We start from the raw sequence: 23391 nt of genomic DNA on the forward strand, positions 1-23391 counted from the left end.
AGTGAAGGCTGAAAGACAGATAGGGAGAATCCTACAGTAGTTCAAACCAAAGGTGGTGAAGATAGTGGAGACATTGATTACGGAGGCTACCACAGAGATCCGTGAGGAGTTCCAGAAGAAGCACGAGGTATAACAGGCTAGGCTAGATGGATTTGAGTCTAGATTAGTGACTCGAGAGCAAACCGCACCCGGTGGGGAGTCTGCTTCTTTGAGTAAGTTGGAGATTTTGAAGAAGGACCTTAAGGCACTTAAAGCGCAAGGTATAGTAGCCGCACCAGTTCCAGCCCCACGTGCCACTTTTCCAAGTACGATTCCGGTGTTGGATCTGATGGAGTCTGAGGAAGAGGGAGAGGATGCTGTGTCCCTTGTGAGAGACAAAGGAAAAAGGGTCCGTGAGATATCTGAGGATCCCAAGGATCTGGCCAAGAGATTGAAGAATATGGAGGAAAAGGAGATGCAGCAGGCCATCCATAATTCCTTAGTTGAGTCACAGCGACGATCAGGCGAGTCCAGTAGTAAGCCGCCTGATGAGGCAGGCCAGTCTTGAGATGCACACAGCGCCTAGGGCGCCCAGGTACGACTCCCTTTTTCTCTTGATCTTATTATTGATGCCCTGAGGATAGTGCTTGATTTTTTTGTTGGGGGTGGGATGGTAAATATGTGTTTAGGAACCCCCTTCGGCTTTTCTTTACCAGAGTTCTTTTCCTGAGGGGTTTTTGTTGTCAAAACTGGCATGTTTAGGTTATTTAGGTAGAATAGAGTAGTTTTGACTTATATGGTAGTACTTTAGTAACTTACGGCATGTTGATTTTTTATTTTGAAAGATGTTTAAAAAAATGGAACCCCTTAAATTTTTGATGAATACTTAGGAATAACTATGAATTAACGTGATTGGTTCTTTTCATGACATGATAATTATGAGAGTATTAAGTACGATAAACAATTGCTTGGGATGTTGTGTTAAGCTAAATTATGTTGCCATTGTGTGCTGTGAGTTTTAGTTTCGTTCACTTATTGTGCTTGCAATCTAGGACTTGCCCGAGTAGTCGTGTTTGCATTCTAAGGATGTGTTGGTTGTGAAATGATCCTAGGCCGTCTTTGTGTAATTGGAAATCCTTTCTAAATGTTTTTGTCCATACATGAATGAGCAATGATCCCTAGTTACCCATTTTGAGCCTATATGACCTATTTTCTTTGACTAGCCGCTAACAAGCCTTTACCCTTTCTTTGAATAATCCCATTTTTTGCACCAAATCCCTCCTTGACATTATGAATGTGAAAAACGAATAAGCTGGGGGTTGTTGGGTGAATTCTGTGGAGAATAAGGCTGAAAGCCTAAGTTGAGGGTGGAAGTGAAGTTATATAGTATAGGGTTCGGTGTTGATAAGCATAGTGTTGAAAAACAATCTGGAAAATCTGAAAAGAAGAAAAAAAAAGTTATTAGTGTTAGTCTAATAAAGTCACACAGACCCTGTCACGACCCAAATCGATGAGTTGTGACGAGTGCCTGATCTCTAGTGACCAAACACCCCTATACTCATATCTTAATAACATTAAATAACAAGGGCCCATAAGTAGCTCAAACCGAACTTATACTAACTCATGAAAGGATGTCGTCACAAATTCTGCATAATCTGTACATATAGAAGATGGAAGGAACAATGCAAGCCGATTAGGCCGCTACATAAACTGTACAACAAAATAATGGCTGTCAAGGCTACATAACATCCCAACTATGTACAACCGTCTACAGACCTCTAATGGAGTACAAGTTGTAGAAAGAACGGGACAGGGCTCCCGTCATACCCATATACGCATATACATCCCAAAATAACGTACCAAAATAGACCACAGTTCCGGTTCGAGTGGAGTACACAGAGGGGAAGTCCTACTGAGCTAGATCGTCCCTCTGTGTACCTGAAGCTACAGGCATGAACGCAACCCCCCGAGCTATAGGGGAGTCAGCACGGATAATGTACTGAGTATGTAAGGCATAGAAGTAATATAAACATAAGAATCAGAAACTGAATCTGAACTCAGAGACCAACTGACTGTCTGTATGCATCTGTATGACTGAGTAATTGAAAGTATTTGCATAAATCTGTATACTGACAATGCCTCTGCGGCACATAACATGCATACTCTCAATGATAATCATGCTCATATATATATATATATATATATATATATATATATATATATAGGTCATAGTGCTGAGGAACGTTCAACCCGATCCATATATCATATAATAGTGCCGAGGAACGTACGGACCGATCCATATATAGTAGTGCCGAGGAACGTACAGCCCGATCCATATATCATTATCAATGTGCACCAGCTGATCAGGCGGTAATGCGTATATAACGCCTATCCCTTTCCCCATACCCCATATACATATAATATACGCATATATAACGTCTTCTGGTCACGGGTCAATATGCATATATATGAATAAATGTAATGCATGAATAACTGTATACATAGAAGTGGACCCATGAACAGAAGGAACAATCATAAGCGGGGTACATGAACATAAAAAACTGAAGTACTCCTAATACTTCTAAGAGTAGAGTAATATGAAAGCTCATTTACTCGCTTGTTGGTTCATATCATAAGATCATGCCAAAAAGAAAGAAAGGATAGCCTTAACATACCTTTTTGGTCTTCTTAACTACTTACGCTTATCCTCCCAAGCTCACAAATCTACATTTAAAAATATTCATACCATTGTTAGGCTTATCTTTATATGTGTGTCTTAAGACTTCTAATGAAATCTATTTAGAATCTGCCGAAATTCGGGCAGCATCTCCCCTGTTTATACCCCTAGCCCGAAATCACAATACCAACAACCAACAATAACAACAATAATACTAATATCACAACATCATCATCAATACCAAAATAATCCATAAAACATCTCATATGATGTTTATCCGATTTTTCAACCAACTACTTCATTATACGACCATTTAATCGTTCTATTTCCATAAATAAACCTAAAGCAATATCAATAGGAAGAGATTCATACCTTATTCTTACTAAAACAGCAATATCATCAGTGTTCGCCTAGAATCCAAACCAAAATCCACCGCAAAACGGTACTACAATCACAACTGCGCGCTATCCGAACCTAAACTAATACTCCGCCACTTAAAAATCACTCAATTTTTTATATTCTTACACCCTCATCTATTTTTTGAGTTTTTTGGGAAATAATTGATGAAAACAATAGGGTTTTACCCTTTATATAGGGGGTCAAAGTTAGTGGAATCGACTTAATAATTGGCCTTCGCGAACGCGATGGTCTGGAATTTCCATGGCCATCGTGAATGCGAGGCTCAATCGCGAACGCGTAGGGCAATTTCTGCCAGTTCGTCCAAATTTTCCTTTCACCCGATTGACCTTCAATCCTTTCGATACCTCTCATACATGGTCTTAAACCCTCATAACCATAAGATAGGCGCATATCACTCCAGATCGCAATTAAAACAACTAACACCTAACGAACCTGCACGTCCAAACTAAGAGGTGTAATAGACCCTACAGGATAAAGTAAAGAAGCAAAGTAAGAAGAGTGAATAAAATAGAAGAAAAAGTGTAGTGTTCAGGGAGGGCGATCCACTATTGACCAAATATGTATCCTACCCGTCCCGAAGCCTACATTACAACCCTACAAAGTCCCAGAGTGATCATAACTAAGATGGCCAAAGATAAGAATATTGAAAACGAGGGCAAGCCTATGGTATGTGTAAGTGCAATTTGTGAATTTCTTTGTGAAAGTGAGTGACTTCTCTTCTCCTTTGTCTTATTCACTATTGTGTTGTACATATGTGTGAGGGACATTCTTTGGTCTATGTGAAGGCATTCGGATGAAATTATGAGCATTCCCGAAAAAGCAACATTTGTGTGTATATTGATGCTTCTGATAATGTTATGACATGGATTGAAACTTCACTGTGAGTTGTAGTGTCCTGAATATAAGTCGCATTCTGATTTTGAAAGTTGAGGTGGTTATTTGTGATAAACATGCATGCCCGTAGTTCGAAGTTAAAACCATTGTAGACAAAAGTACTTTGTTATATCTAGATGTTAGATTGAGTCGTTGTGTTGCATGACTTGCTTGAGGACAAGAAAAGACTTTAAGTAGGGGGTGTTGATGTGCCAGGAAATTATGGCACATCTAAGGCCTTTTTACGAGAAGTTTTACTTGTTTTTAAGCAAGTTAGTGGCATGCATGTTTATCCTCAAACAAAATGAACTGAACCTTACCGGGAGCCCAGGGAAAAGGCCCGACAATGTCCATTCCCCATTTCATGAATGTCTATAGAGATAAGACCGGATGCAGCAATTCCCTCGGTTGATGGATTATTGGTGCATGCTGTTGGCACCCGTCGCATTTTCGGACAAAATTCTTCACATCCTCCTCCATCTGGTTCCAATAGTATCCTGCTCTGATTATCTTTTATATCAAAGCTTCGGCTCCCGAGCAAGTCCCTACGTGGACTTCTCACATCACATAATTTTTTTCTCCAGGCCCCAAGCATTTAGCCAAAGGCCCGTAAAAAGATCGACAATACAACTGGCCATCGATCAAGAAGAATTTCGCTACTTTGGTTCGAAGAGACCTTGACTCCTTAGAGTCCGTTAGGAGTTTCCCATCTTGCAAACAGTTTATGTACTTATTGCGCCAGTCCCATGTCAAGCTCATTGCATTTATCTCGGCGTGACCATTTTCCACTACCGAATTCATTAACTGAAAGACCGTGCCAAAGTTGAATTCCTCCGTTCCGACTGACGAACCTAAGTTGGCCAATGCATCTACCTCATTTTTTTGTTCCCTCGGTACATATTGCATAGTCCATTCTTTGAATCGGTGTAAAATTGCTTAAATTTTTTCCATGTATCTCTACATTCATTCATCTTTTACTTCGAAACACCATTGACTTCATTCACAACAAGAAGAGAGTCGTATTTTGCTTCGATGACTTCAGCCCCTAAGCTCCGAGCCAATTCCAAACCTGTAATCATAGCCTCATACTCGACTTCATTGTTAGTCAATTTCAATGTCCTAATTGATTGTCGAATAATATCGCATGCGAGGGCCTTAAGAACAATCCCAGTCCGGACACTTTCATGTTCGATGCTCCGTCCGTGTACAGGGTCCAGATCCCCGAGGTTTTTCCTGAGGTTAGTAAAAACTCTTTTTCCACCTTGGGAACCATTGCGGGTGTAAAGTCTGCTACGAAGTCAGCTAAAATTTGGGATTTAATAGTTGTCCTGGGTTTATATTCGATATCATAACCGTTTATTTCTATGACCTATTTTTCCAATCTACCTGACAGCTTCGGTTTATGCATCTGCTCCCGAATGGTCACCGCAAGTCCCTACGTGGACTTCTCGCATCACATAATTTGTTTCTCTGAGCCCCAAGCATTTAGCCAAAGGCCCGTAAAAATATCGACGATACAACTGGCCATCGATCAAGCAGAATTTCGCTACTTTGGTTCGAAGAGACCTTGACTCCTTCGAGTCCGTTAAGAGTTTCCCATCTTGCAAACAATCTATGTACTTATTGCGCCAGTACCATGTCAAGCTCATTGCATTTATCTCGGCGTGACCATTTTCCACTGCCAAATTCATTAACTGAATGACCGTGCCAAAGTTGAATTCCTCTGTTCCGACTGACGAACCTAAGTTGGCCAATGCATCTACCTCATTTTTTTGTTCCCTCGGTATATGCTGCATAGTCCATTCTTTGAATCGGTGTAAAATTGCTTGAATTTTTTCCATGTATCTCTACATTCATTCATCTTTTACTTCGAAACACCATTGAATTCACTCACAATAAAAAGAGAGTCGTATTGTGCTTCGATGACTTCAGCCCCTAAGCTCCGAGCCAATTCCAAACATGTAATCATAGTCTCATACTCGACTTCATTGTTAGTCAATTTCAATGTCCTAATTGATTGTCGAATAATATCGCCTGCGAGGGCCTTAAGAACAATCCACGTCCGGACCCTTTCATGTTCGATGCTCCGTCCGTGTACAGGGTCCAGATCCCCGAGGTTTTTCGAGAGGTTAGTAAAAACTCTTTTTCCACCTTGGGAACCATTGTCGGTGTAAAGTCTGCTACGAAGTCAGCTAAAATTTGGGATTTAATAATTTTCCTGGGTTTATATTCGATATCATAACCGCTTATTTCTATGACCTATTTTTCTAATCTACCTGACAGCTTCGGTTTATGCATGATATTTTTCAATTGGTATGTGGTTACCACACATATAGAGTGACATTGGAAATAAGGTTTCAGTTTCCTAGAAGCACTTATCAAAGCTAAAGCCAATTTTACTAGGTGAGGATAACGTGTTTCTGCATCCCCTAATGTTATACTCACATAATAGATAGGAAATTTCATACCTTCTTCTTGTCATACCAACATGCCGCTTACCGCGACTTCGGATACTGCCATATACAAGAACAACTGTTCATCTTCCTTCGGTGTGTGCAGTAAAGGTGGACTTGACAAGTATCGCTTTAAGTCTTCCAAAGCCTTTTGACATCCCGGTGTCCATACAAAGTCATTCTTCTTCTTCAGCAATGAAAAGAACCGGTGACTTTTATCCGAAGACCGGGAGATGAATCTGCTCAGATTTGCAATCCTTCCGGTTAACCATTGCACCGCCTTCACGTTGTTAACTACTTCGATGTCTTCAATGGCCTTAATTTTGTCTAGGTTGATTTCAATTCCTCGGTTTGACACCATGAAACCCAAGAACTTACCCGATCTAACTCCAATGGCACACTTTTCCGAGTTCACCTTCATGTTGTATTTGGGAAGTGTATCGAAGGTTTTCTGCAAATTCTTCAAATGGTTCTTTGTTTTCAGGGACTTAACTAGCATATCATCAATATAAACCTCCATTGTTTTATCTATCTGTTATTAGAACATTTGGTTAACTAGGCGTTGGTAAGTTTCACTGGCATTTTTTAATCCGAATGGCATTACATTATAGTAATAAGTCCCATATCGGGTTATAAAAGAAGTTTTCTCTTGATCCTCCGGGTCCATCCGAATCTGGTTGTACCCGGAGTAGGCATCAGGAAAACTTAACACCTCATGTCCGGTCATCGCATCGATCATTCGATCAATGTAAGGCATAGGGAATGAATCCTTCAGGCATGCTTTGTTCAAATCCTTATAATCAACGCATATTCTGAATTTATTACCTTTCTTTGGCACGACCACGACATTAGCTAACCAGTCCTAGTATTTGACCTCCCGATGGAACCTATTTTTAAAAGCTTTGTTACCTCCTCTTTGACGAAGGCATGCTTGATTTCGACCATCGGTCTCCTTTTCTGCTTCACCGGGGAAATTTTTTGATCGAGACTTAAATTGTGCATCATTACCTCTGGTGGGAAACCTATCATGTCTAAATGGGACCATGTAAAACAATCGGCATTAGCTTGAAGAAATTTAATTAATTTACGCCTGAGCTCCGGGGTTAACCCCGTGCCCATGTATACCTTTCTGTCCAGCAGATGAACAAACAAGATAATTTGTTCCAGTTCTTCTGTGGTTGACTTGGTTGCATCTGAGTCATCAGGTAGCACGAACGACCTGGGTACACTGAAATCGTCTTCTTCGAAGTTCAGGCTCATCTTTTCCTTTTCTCCCCTCAAGCTAATCGGGCCTCCATCCTGTAATTGCTATTTGGCAGCTTTGCCTTTGGCAGGTTCAGCAGCCTTTAGGGATGGTTCCCTTTGATTGGGGGGTGCTTCTTCGACTGTGACCATCTCCCTTTCCGCGGGTTGCTCGCCACGGACCGTTTTTATCCCTTTCGAGGTTGGAAACCTCAATATTTGATGTAATGTCGAGGGTACTGCTCTCATGCTATGAATCCATGGTCTGCCGAGCAACGCATTATATTTCATCTCACCTTCGATGACATAGAACATCGTCTGTTGAATAGTCCCGATAATATTTACTGACAAAGATATTTCTCCCTTAGTAGTTTCGCTTGCCATGTTGAATCCGCTGAGAAACCGAGCTGCTGGCATAATTTGGTCCAGCAGCCCAAGTTGTTCTACCAATCTCCGCCGGATAATATTGGTCGAACTACCTGGATCAATCAAAATACGTTTAACTTGAGATTTAAAAATAAGAATATAAATTACCAAAGCATTGTTGTGGGGCTGAATGATGCCCTCTGCATCTTCGTCGTTGAAGGAAATAGATCTTTCGGGCACATAATCCCTGGTTCTTTTCTCATGAAAAACCAAGACCTTCGTCCTCTTCATCATCAGACCTCGTGGCATTTCTGTTCCACCAATTATCATATTAATCACGTACTAAGGCTCTATGGGCTCAACCTGTTTGTGATTTTCCCTACCCTTGTAATTTCCTTTGGCTCGGTCACTCAAGAACTCACGAAGGTGACCATTTTTCAATAATCGAGCCTTCTCCTCTCTCAGTTGACGACAATCTTCTACCCTATGAACATGAGTACCATGATACTCGCACATCATACTTGGATCTCTTTGAGCAGGGTCAGATCTTAGTGGCCTCGGCCATCTTGCATCCTCAATATGGCCAATGGCTGAGACAAGATCAGTGACGTCAATATTGAAGTTGTACTCGGATAACCTCGGGATGTCCCCATTATTAGCGGTCCCGCTGGTATCACCTCTAAACTGCAAACCTTGACTGCTTAGACCGCGATTAATTTGTCTGTCATTCCTGCTCGAATGATGAATGGGACCGTTCTTCCCTCTATCCGACCTAAAGTTGGACTTCTCCGGTTGAACATAAGGTCGATATCTATTCTTTGACGGCCTTGACGTTTCAGAATTCTTGCTTCCGCCTATCGGACCTGGTGGAAGCTCAAGTTGATCATCCTCTACCCGAATTTTGGATTCATACCTGTTATGGACATCGGCCCAAGTCACTGCCTCGTACTCCAATAGATTTTCCTTCAACTTAAATGAGGCAGTTGAGACCCTTGGTAAAGGCTTGGGCAGCCCATTCTTCTGGGACCGAGGGGAAGTTCCATTTGTTTCTTTTGGAACCTATTCACGAATTCTCGGAGTAATTCATCGTTTCTTTGGGAGATTCTGAAGATGTCCGTTTTCCTTACCTGCACCTTCTTAGCCCCGGCATGGCCTATAATGAAAGCATTTGCGAGCATCTCAAAAGAAGTGATGGAATACTCTGGCAAATGGTCGTACCAAGTTAGTACCCCTTTAGACAACGTTTCACCAAGCTTTTTGAGTAGCACTGACTCAATTTCATCCTCTTCAACATTGTTTCCCTTTATGGAATAAGTATACGAAGTCACATGTTCCTGTGGATCCATCGCTCCATCATACTTTTTAATATCGGGCATTTTGAACCTCATCGGGATCAACTTCAGGGCTACGCTTGGAGGAAAAGGCCTTTGAATATACCTTTTTGAGTCCGGTCCTTTCAAGATCGGAGGGGCCCCCGAGATCCACTTGAGAGTTGTACGTTTCTACCTTTTTCTCATTAGATTCAATCTGTTTAGCCAATGCTTCGAGCATTTTCAGGACCTCGGCAGACGTATCAAACCCCGAGTCATTACCACTATCAGCAACCCGATCCTTCTCTCAGTTTGGTTCAATAGCCCGACTTGGCCCTGCCGCAACTGCTCCGCTGCCTTTTTTTTTAGGTTGAGCTATAGCCACTTGTTGTTCCTGCAACATATCATATATCAAACGTAATTTAATTTCCTCTACGGCATCGCCCAGTGTTTTTCGAGTTGGCACCCGAGGTAAAATTGCTGAATTATCGCTATTTAAAGGATTTGTGGCCTGAGTGCCGACGTTCTAGTTGATAGCATCGGTTGAGTTGACAACATTTGGATCGACAGGATCAACAGGGGGAGCGTTGTGGTTTGGCACCCCATTGTTGTTGTTTTCGTCGGGGTGACTCATCAGTTCGTTGTTGTTCACCTGCACCGATTGACTGCTGTTTGATATCTCGAAATTACCTGAAATCACAAGCTTTCAAAAAACAAGTGAAACATATAGTTGTAAACCAATCACCACTATTACCCTCAGCCCTACGGTGGGCGCCAAATGGTTTACCTTAAAATGGTAACAATTAAATTTATACGTGGTTTAAAGGATATGCGGCTTGATTAGTGATTTATCTAAAGCAATACGCGATAATAAGCAATATATTAGTGAATAAGAAAGAAAGTAGCTTAAGAAATCAAGATGTTCGTCACTGTGAATTTGGTCCGGTTTTGGAAAGAACCGCCTATGCCCCGAGCCAAACCAATAGAAAGCTTCAATATATAATTTTCAGATTACAAGTATGAGTGTGTATGAAAAACTAGCCCTAAAATGCAAGAGGTTCACCCCTATTTATAGCAAACAGTAGATGAGCCTTTGTACAACCCTAAAAAGGCTCTTTAAGAAAACCTTAAAATCCACAAAAACGGCGCTCCGTACAGATGTTAGAGATTTCATACGGATGTCAGCGCAAATTATGGCGCGATTGGCGGCGCGTGACCTGGCTCATAACGGATCCTTCGAACCCGTGTTGAGTGTCTTTCCCTCGGGCTCGAAGTCTCTCCGCCTATTAACATTCCTTCGGTTTATGATGTCCTATCAAGCAAATCACCGATTTCACGGACTCCGACTCCCCCGACTGTACCTCAAAGTTTTTGCGATCTCATTTTTACTCCGACTGCTCGTCTTGGAACAACAACAATTTGGTTCAGTTTTTACCGTATACAACCATAAAGGCAAACACATAGATTATGAATTAAGAGTGCAAAAGATTAATATGTGCTATATAATTTAATATTTTACATAAGAATATACATGTATATATGTGCAATTAAAAATTTTAAATAAATATTTATATAGTCGATTTGGTTCGGATTTTTTCGATTATTTTTTACTTAAAACCCAAACCAAATAAAACTTTGTCAATTTTTTAAAATTAAAAACCAACACCAAACCAAACAAAAAAGTATTCCTTTTTTTCTTCGAATTGATTTGGTTTATGGTTTGATTGGATGCTTCCATTTTCCGTGTATTAGGACCTGTTGCAACCCTTCTCTCGTCCTTAACAAAATAATGAACGCAACAAATTGAAATTGGAAGCAAAGAATTTGAAATAAAGGGAATTGGGAACTTTTTTCAGGGTCCATTTGGCCATGAAAATTGAGAGCATTTCCTCCGTCCCATAATAAGTATCACCTTAGCCAAAAAAAATTATCTCATAATAAGCGTCACCTTAGAAAATCAAGACATAAATTGGCTAGCTTTTTTCAATTCTACCGTTAGAAAAAAAAATTTGACAAGTGAAAGTAAAATCTAAATGATGATTGGAAAAGCCACATAACAACTTGGTATTGTTGGATTCCAAGTGTCAAAAGGATTACTGTTTGTGCATGCTCTAATCAAAAGGAAAAAGTAATTTATTTTTACTATATAAGGGTAATTTCATAAAGTTCAAATTGAATTATTAGTTTCTTATTATGCGTGTTTTTACTAAGGTGACACTTATTATGGAACAGAGAAAGTATTTGAAAAAAAATGTTTTCAAAGTAAAAAATGGCATTTGGAAACTGGAGTTGTTTTTGGCCATGAATACATGAGTTGTCTTTAAATTTTTATGAGTGATTTGGAATGAAAAAAGTGTTTTTTTTTTTTTTTTTTTGATATTTTTCAAATTCCACAATTCAACTTGAAATTGAATTTCAAAATTTATGACCAAACATAATTTCCAAAATCTAACTCCGGAAAATATAAAAAATATTCATGATCAGACGACCACTAGCAGGAAGAAATATCTATCCGTTCACCAGACCGTATCATCAATGTATTTGGCACTTTTGCCTATCACTTTAGGCACATGCAATTTTTATAATGGTGATATTTTGCATGCATTTTCTATTATTTAATAGAATAATTGTTAATTTATATCAACACACATTAGGTAATGCTATTTGCGAAAGTTTAAACATATTAAAAGAGTTTTTAGATTACATGTTTAATAAGATAATTTAATCTGAAGTATTAAATTTGGAAATAAGAAGAGAAAAAAAACAATTAATGATAGGGAATCACTATAAAAATATGCCACGAGCCAAACCTCGTTCTTTCCTCGATTTCTTAATTCCTCCACGGAAATGGGTTTGTCCTTTGTTAGCTAATTGTTGACTTTGTATGCTGTACTTGAACTAGTATATCTAATTAAAATATGTTCAACACAGAGGTCGAGCATTATTAAATTGCAATAAGAAGAAAAGAAATAGGTTAGGGAATATTGAAGGGGTAGAAGAAAAGCAAGAAAGATGAAAGTTAAAAAGTAAGTGTCAGGAATTTGTAGCTGATGAATCAGACACTGGACTACCAAAAGGAAAAGCACCAATCAGCTTCTCTTCTTTTAGTAATTTCACATTTATCGATTTATACTAATAATAATAAAGAACTCTAGTCCCTTTCAAGTTTCAACACTTCATCAGTCATCATAAACTTTCCAAAAGCTTTTTAACCATAGATTTAAGACCAATTAAAAAAGAAAAGAAAAAAGGAGAGCCACAAAAGCAACACTTTTAGTTTTAGTACTATATAGAAGCATGGTTTTGCACCCCATGCTTCGTGGTCCGTTTTCCACCCAACAAAAAAAAAAAAGTGTGAACCCCAATTAAACATCAACTAATACTAAAAAAAAAGTATGAGTCTCAATTAAACAGCAACCAATATTAAAAAAAAAAAAAAAATCCATCATCTTTAAATTTACGGAAAAAAAAAGTGGACTTCATATTAACAAAATCAAGCAATATGAAAAAAAAAATGCATTCTATGTTAAAAGCATGGGTTTGCACCCCATGCTTCGCCGGACGTTTTCCACCCAACAAAAAAAAAGGTGTGGACCCCAACTAAACATCAACTAATACTAAAAAAAAAGTATGGGTCCCAACTAAACACCAACCAATATTAAAAAAAAAGTGAAATCCACCATCTCCAAACTCACGAAAAAAAAAGTGGATTTCATATTAACAAAATCAAGCAATATGAAAAAAAATGCATCCTATGTTAAAAAAAACAAACATTATTTATGTAATTTCCAAAGTATCTCATTAAATCAATAATGATGGATTCATTGCCACATGCGTATCATTCCATTAGTGGGAGCAAATGAAATTATTATACAGCAACATACTTAAATTACTTATATATTAAAATAAGATAGAATTTAATTACTTTTTCATTTTTTCCTTACTCTAATAAATGTGAAAAGAGATTAATGTCATAAAAGAAAATATAATATTAAATGAAGATCAAATAATTAATAAGGTAAATTAGTGAAATTATAATTCTAATTAACGTTTCCTTAAAAAACCGTGCAAAAGAAAACATGACAAGTAAAATGAGTTAAACAAAAAAAAAAAAAAAAAAAGTGGAACCCACTATCTCCAAACTCACGGAAAAAAAAAAGTGGACCCCATATTAACAAAATCAAGCAATAAAAAAAAAGTGAATTCCATATTTAAAAAAAAAACAATGTCAAAAAAAAATGCAGATTTTGTATTCGTAGCAAACACTAATATAATAAAGTTTTAGATACGGAGCACAAACTACAATGTTATATTAATCGTGTTTTGAACATAGTATCCCATATTGACAAAATCAAGCAATATATAAAAAATAAAAATAAAAGTGAATCCCATATTAAAAAAAAACAATGTCAAAAAAAAATTGCAGACTTTGTATTCGTAGCAAACACTAATATAATAAAGTTTTAGATACGGAGCACAAACTACAATGCTATATTAATCGTGTTTGAACATAGTATATATATATATATATATATATATATATTATATGCATAAAAATAGTGCAAACTAATAATGTCCAAAAAAAAAAAAGTGCACCCCATAAAGGGTGGACCCTATAATAAACAACATCAAGCAATATAAAAAAAAAAAAAAGTGGAATCCACCATCTCCAAACTCACGATAAAAAAAAGTGGACCCAATATTAACAAAATCAAGCAATATAAAAAAAAAAAAAGTGAACCCCATATTAAAAAAACATAATGTAAAAAAAAGTGCAGACTTTGTATTCATAGTAAAACACTAATATAATAAAGTTTTAGATACGGAGTACAAACTATAATGTTATATCAATCGTGTTTTGAACATAGTATATATATATATATATATAAATGCATAAAAATAGTGCAAATTAATAATGTCCAAAAAGAAAAGTGCACCCCATATTAAAAAATCAAACAATATTTATGTAATTTTCAAAGTATCTCATTAAGTCAATAATGATGGATTCATTACCGCGTGCGTATCAATCCATTAGTGGGAGCAAATGAAATTACTTTTCTTCAAAAGGTTAAGTAGTCAAATCATACAATTGTTTTTTTATATTAGCCTGAGATCTAATGTAGATATTAAACTGTTGTATTTGTTATTCCGCCATGTCATTTATTTGTTATGTTTACTAAAATAAATATACTTAAAATATTATATTTTAAAATAAGATAGAATTTAATTACTTTTTTATTTTTATTCTTACTCTAATAAATGTGAAAAAAGATTAATGCCGTAAAAAAAAATATATCAAATGGAGATCAAATAATGAATAAGGTAAATTAGTCAAATTATAATTCTAATCGACGTTTTCTTAAAAAACCTTCCAAAAGACAACATGACAAGTAAAATGAGCTAAACCGAGAATATTTACCAAAAATTAAAATATAGTATTTCTTCGTTTAAATAGAAAATCAATTTCTACTTTGTTTCGTTTTAAACATGTAAAATTAATTTAATAATTTGAATTAGAATTATCCAAATCAAAATTTGATAAAAAATAATAAGTATTTTACACCTTTAAATTAATCGAATTAAAATTAAAAGTATCAACTGATGCTTAAATATTGCTATTATTTTATCTCAAAGAGAGAAAAATAGTTTCCTTTTAAACAAGTCTTCTCTTTTAAAAATATTAATAAATTTGCCGATTTTGTATTCGTAGCAAATATTAATATAATAAAGTTTTAGATACGGAGCACAAACTACAATGTTATATTAATCGTGTTTTGAATATATATATATATATATATATATATATATATATATATATATATATATATATATATATTATCACTATTCAAAGACAACTGCATACATATAGATGCACTATAATCTAAAGTGTTGGACCCGTGCTGGCCGTCTAGTTGCAGGAATAAGGACCACAAAATTATTCTACGTTTTAAAAATAAAATTACATAAAAAATAACATAATTAATAATTTAATACTTAGTAATATTTAAGTAAAGCTTGATCAGAGAATCCTATTTGACTCCCTGAATACTAATATTGTCACATGAGTTTGACCAAAGAGTACAATATATCAATAGCAAATTTTTAAACCATTCACTATCAGAAGCTTATTGTCTTAACTATTAACAATTTAGAAGAGAGAAAAGCATTTTCTATACAAAGATTTTCTATTTCTCTAGCTCAAATACCTAATTTGTTTAAGAATGAATTACTCGGCCAATTTATAGGCTAAAAAATGGGCATGTGAATTCATAATCTCTCCGTAAAATTAGATATTTTATGTATATATTTTTAAAATTTTGTATAATACTATCTGCTAGCACTCAGACTACAAGAAGGTTAAATGGTACACTTGATTAAATGTTGAGTTATTTACTTAGAGGATTGATGATCAACTCTCACTTAGAGGGTGTTTGGATTGGCGTATTTAAAGTGTTTTTTGACTTTTAAGCTCTTTTTTTCTTTTTGAAGTGTTTGAGAGAGATAAAAAGTGCTTGCAAGCACTTATTTTTAGGTTAAAAAGATACCAAAAATAAGCTAAAAGTTGGGTAGGACCAACTTATGATTTTTAGCTTATAAGTCACTTTTAAAAATCCAATCCAAAAACCCTCTTAATATATTTGTTCCTCTTTTTTTTTAATAGTCCACTCATATTTTAAAAATCCTAAATTAGCGTATTCATTTACATAAGTACTAGATTCGCGTCTTCATTTAAAGCGCGCCCTATCATATAATTTTAGTGGTTTTGGTTACTTACTGTACTATGTATATTTGTTCAATGCAGACAGGGATTTAAAGTTTTTCTGCGTTATAAGTGAGTTGTTGGAGAATTAGGAGTACAATAATGAGCTTTTGTAGGTGCACCTATCAATTATGGGATATAATTGTGAATGAAAATCTAGAAAGGCATAAATTTGGTGGCACTTCCAGAAGGCCAATGATGATGATATTCATCAATGGCATTCTCCATTAAGGGTGTGTTTGGTACAACAGAAAATGTTTTCTCAAAATATGAGAAGATGTTTTCCTTAAAAATTTGATGAAAAATATTTTTCGAGTAGGTGAGGGTATGAGGGGTGTTGATGGGGTAGGGGTCAGGTTTGGTGGCTTGGGTATTGGGGTAAGAGTGGGGTATAAATTTATGCGTAAAAATTTACTAACTTACAATAAATTGTAGATATGAATCCATAACTTTAGAAATATAATGATTCAATGCTAAAAAATTAAAAGGTTGAACCCTAAATTTTAAATCCTAGATCCGCTACTGCACCTACTCTCACCCCTGCCTACCCCATCTACTCCACCACCTCCTATCACGTCTACCCGCCACCACTAGAAGTTGCACTACACAAGAGAATGAATAAGAAAAATCACTATCTTTCGAGAAAATATTTATTAAAAAACATTTTTTGTCATACCAAACTCACTAAATGATTTCCTACCTCAATCGCCAACAAAATAATCCAATTTGCCCAAACAACCCATAATGACTTTCTCAATGTTTGTCTTCTACTACTACTTCTTTTTTCCTTTTTGTTTGTTAGTAATGAATGTGTGAAAAGTTTTTAAATCACCAGATTACAACTCTAATATCTTTGTTAATAATTTTATTTTTGAAAAAACTATGCAAGGGTTGAGAACATGGTCATTATCGAGAGCCCGACACTTTTGTAACCCAAAAAAAAAAAAAAAAAATTGGAACCAAACTAACCCATTAAAAAAAAAAACAAACCAAATTAGGCTTCACGCACAGAATCTGTGCGTGAAAGGACCAAACTATAACTTTTTGAGGTTGGTCCTTTCACGCACAGATTCTGTGCATGAAAGGGGGTTTTTTTTTTTCTTTTTTAAGCTATCAAAAATCACGTTTTTTCCATACTTTGAGCAAAAATTAGTCATGTTTCAAAACCCTGCAATATCAATATTTTATATAGAACTTTATATATTTTTTTGCGTACAATAACGTCGGCTCATTACATCAAGTATACCTAAACGTTTGGATCGTCGTTTTAGGGATTGTAAAGTGCCCCGAAGTAAGCTTTGTTTGCTTGAAAACTTATCATCTTTGTTCTTTGGAAATCAAACTCAAAATTAAGCTTTTTTCCATAATTTGACCGAAGATTAGTCACGTTTCAAAACACCGGAATATAAATATTTTATATAGAACTTAATATTTTTTTTAGCGTAAAATAATGTCGGCTCATTACATCAAGTATACATATATGTTTGGATCGTCGCTTTAGGGGTTGTAAAGTGTCTCGAAGTAAGTTTGGAAACTTGTTATCTTTAAGTTTTTTTTCATACTTTGACCGAAGATTAGTCACGTTTCAAAACGTTGGAATATAAATATTTTATATAGAACTTAATTTTTTTTTTTTTAGCGTACAATATTATCGGCTCATTACATCAAGTATACATATGCCTCTTCACTCACGTAAATAAAAAATAAAGACCGGAGCATAGGTAGAAAACTAGTTGGTAATTGTTGAAACCTTAAATGGTCATAACTTTGCGCTCGGATGTCCGATTTACGCGAATTTTTTTTTTATTCAGGGTATTTTTTCGAGATCTACGCGGATGGCAGTTTGGCCTAGCCGATTTTCCAAAAAACGCCCGTTATCCCATTCAATTTGAATTTTGCCCCAAATTTGTGCCAAATTTTCATTCTTCTCTAATAAAAATCTAATGATAAAAAATCTATTTCGAGATGCTAATCCCGTGGTAATGATGTTTTGAATGTCAATTTCGAGGTTCGAAATTCAATTTATGAAAACGAGTTAGATAGCATTAGTGAACAATATAAAAAATAAAAAGTGTCTACTTTATAACATTCACCAATTTGGCTTGGTGGTTTAAGCCTCACTTTTTTACTCACTTCTTTTTTATGCCAACAACATGGGATCAAACCTTAGTGAGAGCATTGAATGAGATATATTATACCTTGGTTGAACCTCTATTGGATGAAGTATTTTTGAATATAATATTTTTATTTCAAAATACTTAAATCAAAATCCTATAAAATATGACACTTAGATCTAAAGATGACAAGTTTCCAAGCAAACAAAACTTATTTCGGGGAACTTTACAACCCCTAAAACGACGATCCAAAGTTTAGGTATAATTGATGTAATGAGCCGACGTTATTGTATGCAAAAAAATATATTAAGTTCTATATAAAATATTGATATTTCGGGGTTTTGAAACATGACTAATCTTTGCTCAAAGTATGGAAAAAACGTGATTTTTGATAGCTTAAAAAAAGGGGAAAAAATACCCCCTTTCATGCACAGAATATGTGCGTGAAAGGACCAAACTTAAAAAGTTACAGTTTGGTCCTTTCACGCATAAATTCTGTGCGTGAAGCTTAATTTGATTCTTTTTTTTTAATGGATTAGTTTGGTTCTAAATTATTTTTTTTGGGTTACAAAAGTGCCGGGTCCCTTTATCGAAGAAGTGTATAGTGGAGTAGGAACTAGGAAGACATTATTCTCGAGAATTTTTAAAAGAAAAGCATGGGAATAATGGATCCCCACCCCCAGATATTGATGCTTTCTACTTTCTAGTGAAGACATTTTTGGGGTTAAAAATAGATTAATCGATCATCACATGATGGTTTTAAATCGATTGTTTTATTTGAGTACTTGAGAAGTCTAAATATGACGCCAAAAGAGATGATAGTCTAATAATCCCTATGTACCGGCGATTGTTGACCTCGAGGTTAAGACTCCTCGTATGCCAAATTTTGGGCAAATTTTTATAAAAGATCACATAATTATGCATTTTTTTCATTATTTTGTAACAGAAAAACACAATACTATCACCCAACTAAAACGAAAGTTACAATCCAACAGACCCAACCTTCCCATACACTGCTAATTTTCAATCCATATTTTAACTATCTTTTATTTTTAATCCAATAAACACAAACCTAATTAAAGCAAACAAGCTCTTAATTAACAATAAGCTCTGCGGCGCCTGCCTTCTCTTCTCACTATAATAGAAAGCGATAAAATAAAGCAAAGAAATAATTCAAATTCCGAAGTTGACACCAAAACCATTCATTGGCAATTCAGCTAATTAGTCGCCCACTCAGCCAACAAGAAGACAAACCAACTGTCCTACCAAAACAAAACCAAATCAAACCAAAAGGAATACTACTACTATGCTCAGCTTTCAATAAAGAAAAAGAGGAGAAGAACTACTTTTCCTATCAAAGCTGTTCTAATAAGAAAATCAACTAGAATTGAAATTCACCAATCACCATATAATCAAATCAAATGAAAAGAAAGGCTCACTACTTGTCCCATCGAAGCTGTTTTTATTTTAAAAAACCAAACATTAGGGAAATTCACCAATCACCCATAAATAAATTTTCGTGCCATATTCGGATATTCCTACGCTCAAAACCTCAAATAACAATTTTCTGGCTTTCTTCTCACCGGTTTTCAGACTTGACTTTTATGTATGTTATTATAGTCTAATAGTTTTTGTTCCTGTGCGAATATTATAGGTTTAATGGATATAACTTATACTGATTAATTTATTAATCCAATCCATTTCATTTAATGTAGTATTGAAATTGGTACAGAAATGAAGATTTTAATTTAGCTTATTTTCTTAAAATAAGATCTTAATTAGCTTATACGAAAAAGGTCCAAATTTGCTCTTAAGTATTTGAAATTTGGCAGATATGTCCTGTTAATAGTTTAGCTCACATGTGTCTTTATCATTCTATAATTGATCCAAATATGCCTTTAATTTAACTGGAGCCCCTATTAACCTAATTAGCTGATTAATAAGCTAAAGGAAAAAGTATGCTCTTAAAATATGTGAAATTGAGCAGATGTGTCATTCGTTAATAATACCATGAATGATACTCAATTAATTATGATTTTCTCAAATTTAACCAAGTTTAAAGAAACATTAGTTTTTTACTGACAATCCCCCTTTCCCACTAATTTTTTATAACAGTGTTTCTTCGCGGAGAAAATCGACCCTTGAAGATTGATGTTATTTCAAAGAAAAATATTGATCTAGACACGATAATTAAACTTAAAACTCTGATGCTTTTTACTTTCATAATAACATGATGAAAATTATCTCGTCTTTAATTTAGGATAAAAGTGTATCGTAAAGAATACGTAAATCGATTGTAAAATAACTCAAGAAGCTGAAAAACAATATGTTTATAAATTATAATTCTTATCACTGAAGAGATGAATGTATGTTACATCGATATATAATTTACATATCGACGCCATTTCAATTCAAAGAATTAAAGAAACTTCGAATTTCTAAATTCTCTACGACATCACTCTTCAAGATTTTTAAGAGACTATACCCCAAAATTTATCGTTAATATGTAAATAACTAATACTATAAACTTAAGCTAAACTATTTACACTATGATTTTGAAATTGGTGCTTGGTTCAGTTGTTTCATAAGCACAAGTAGAAAAGAAATGTCAAATTTTCACCTGGTAAAGAAATGTTAAACTATTAAGGAAGGATATATTTGCTCTTTCACATATTGTAAGTCTGTAAGAGCATACTTGGTCATTTTTTGCTTATTAATCAGCTAATTAGGTTAAGGAGTGGCTCCAATTAAATTAAAAGCATATTTAAATCAACTATTGAACGGTAAAAATACATACAGTCAAACTTCTCTATAATTGTCATTCGTCATAACGACATTTCACTATAACAGTCTGATTTCTCCGGAACCATTTTTTTCATGTTATATTTTACATCTCTATAACAACATTCTACTTATAACAGCAGTGACATTCATTATAGCGGTACACTCTTTGTAAAATTACCTATCTATAACAGTCATACTCAAATATTATCCAAGAAATATATTATTTATACAGACAAAAGCTATTGTTAAGAGTCAAATGTTATTTTGGGGTTAGATAGAAGAGTCAATTGTTAAGCTCTTAAGAAACCTTCAAGGGAAAGCTTTTGAATCCCCTTTTGTTGAAAGTTTGGACAAAATTCTTCATCAATTCAAGTGTTATATTATCACTAAGAGACTGAACTTTATGAAACAACCTACAATTGTAGTACTCTTACGTCAAACTTGAAATATTTACATTTTCAATTAATTTTAAATGCATATTTTCCTTGGATTTTAATTATTTATTGGTATGGTACAACTAATTATGGATTTATTAGTAATTTATTAGTCTTTTCAAATTTTAATTAATGAATGAGATATGAAAATCAATGAGATTTTAAAATTAACAAGTACAGTCAGACCTCTCTATAACGACACTCGCATATAACAACACCTCTCTATAATAACTAAGTTTTTTCAGAACCGATTTTGATGAGTTATGTTATGATTGTCGTTTTGATGATTTGACAAACACGCCAAGGATCAGGTCCTTGATCAAGTTCCCTGGGCACTGTACGAAACACGATAACTGGAAAAGTTGTGTGCACTGTTCTGACTGGAAGAACTGCAGTAGCAAGCAGGAGGTCAAACTTGTAGCTAAAGGCCAATATGAAAAGATGAAAGGTCCCTATCCATAGTCACATGCTTCTCACATGTTCCTCACTTGGTCAAGTCATTAAACTTAGTCATTTTGATCAACTCACTCTTGATGAAGAGGTGAATATATATATATATATATATATATAAAATTTACCTTCGCCGGAAGCAAAGCTTTTCTTGAATATCCCACGACACCACTTTCTCTATTTAAAGAAAAAGAAAGAGGGTGCGGGTCGAACATAACCTCTGATACGATAAACAGCTCCGAAAGCCCACTTGCAAATCTGAAAATTATATTTCTCTCAAGTGCAACCGCCACCCTTCTCAAGGTGCTCTAAAAAACAAAGCCTCAACAAGCCCAAGGACTAGATCCCTGAACTGAAGATGCTTCAAGTCCTTAGCCTGTTGAGTCTTTGTTCTATAAATTGTAAACCTACACTTCTTTTAAGAGGCTGTTTGTAGGTGCTTGAAATCTCAAGGGCTGCGTGTAAGAAGTTTATCTTCACAAGCTTTTAAGTGGTACATTAGGCTAGAGTTAGTCTAGGTATATTAGTTTGAATTCTTACCTACTTATACTTTGAGTAATACACTTGTCTAGAGATAGGCAAGGTGTATTAGTTTTTTCTTTGCTAGAGGTAGTCAAGAGTTGCTTACAATCGGGTTATTGTAAGGGAGAGGGATTAAGAGTTTAATTCCTAGGTTGCAATAGGTTGTAATCTAAACATTGCTCAGTTTAGTGAAGTTGGAAATCCTACTGGGGTAGGTCGTGGTTTTTAGTGCCTTGTGCAAGGAGTTTTCCACGTAAAATATCTTGCCTTATTTATTTCTTGTCATTATCTATGAAAACGATTTAAGGACCTTGTCCCTTAGATTGTTTTAGTAAACTCTCAGGCTGTGAACCAGCAAAGTGTGAACCCATAGGTTCTTTCAATTGATATCAAAGCAGGTTCTTTCTAAAAGGTTAATATCTAGAAAGGATCCTCGTCATGGCTAGTTCACCAAACATGAAGAAAGGAGAATCTATCACAAGACCACCAAGGTTCAATGGAGAATTTTATGAATGGTGGAAGGAAAAGATGCGGGATTTTATCTTGACAGAGGACCCTGAGTTGTGGTACATTATTTATGACGGTCCTCATGCTTCTGCCAAGGATTGTGAAGCTGAAGAAAAGACATATTCAAAAGAAAAGAAGAAACTCAGTGATACTAACAAAGAAGCCGTACAAAAGGATCTCAAAGCCAAGAAAATCCTTATTCGCAGTCTTGGGTCAGAAGAGTATAATTTCATTGCATTTTGCAAAACGGCCAAGGAAATCTGGGATGCTCTAAAAAATATCTATGAAGGATCTTGTAGAACAAAGCAACTCAGAATTGAGACGCTTACCATAGAGTATAATTTCTTCAAAATGAAGGAAAGTGAGTCTGTTCATGATATGTACACTAGATTCTCTTCCATCATTGAAGAACTTCATTCCCTTGATAAAGTTATTGAGGAGTATCTCTTAGTTCGCAAACTGCTGTGGGCACTGCAAATTTCATGGGAAGTGAAAGCTTG

The 23391-nt window shown here is 35.4% G+C and overlaps 1 protein-coding gene across 1 annotated transcript; it reads right to left on the reverse strand.

Annotated features, from left to right (window-relative positions):
• Positions 1-8352: 8352 nt before the first annotated feature.
• On the reverse strand, positions 8353-9561 carry LOC132601604 (uncharacterized). The gene is made up of 3 exons (XM_060314684.1): positions 9394-9561; positions 9138-9311; positions 8353-9069 (listed from the first exon to the last, which is right to left on the reverse strand). Exons 1-3 carry the CDS (start codon positions 9559-9561, stop codon positions 8353-8355), a joined length of 1059 nt encoding a protein of 352 aa, XP_060170667.1.
• Between the last annotated feature and the right edge of the window lie 13830 nt (positions 9562-23391).

This window comes from Lycium barbarum, chromosome 7 (genome assembly GCF_019175385.1).
Source record: "Lycium barbarum isolate Lr01 chromosome 7, ASM1917538v2, whole genome shotgun sequence".
Taxonomy (NCBI): Eukaryota; Viridiplantae; Streptophyta; class Magnoliopsida; order Solanales; family Solanaceae; genus Lycium; species Lycium barbarum.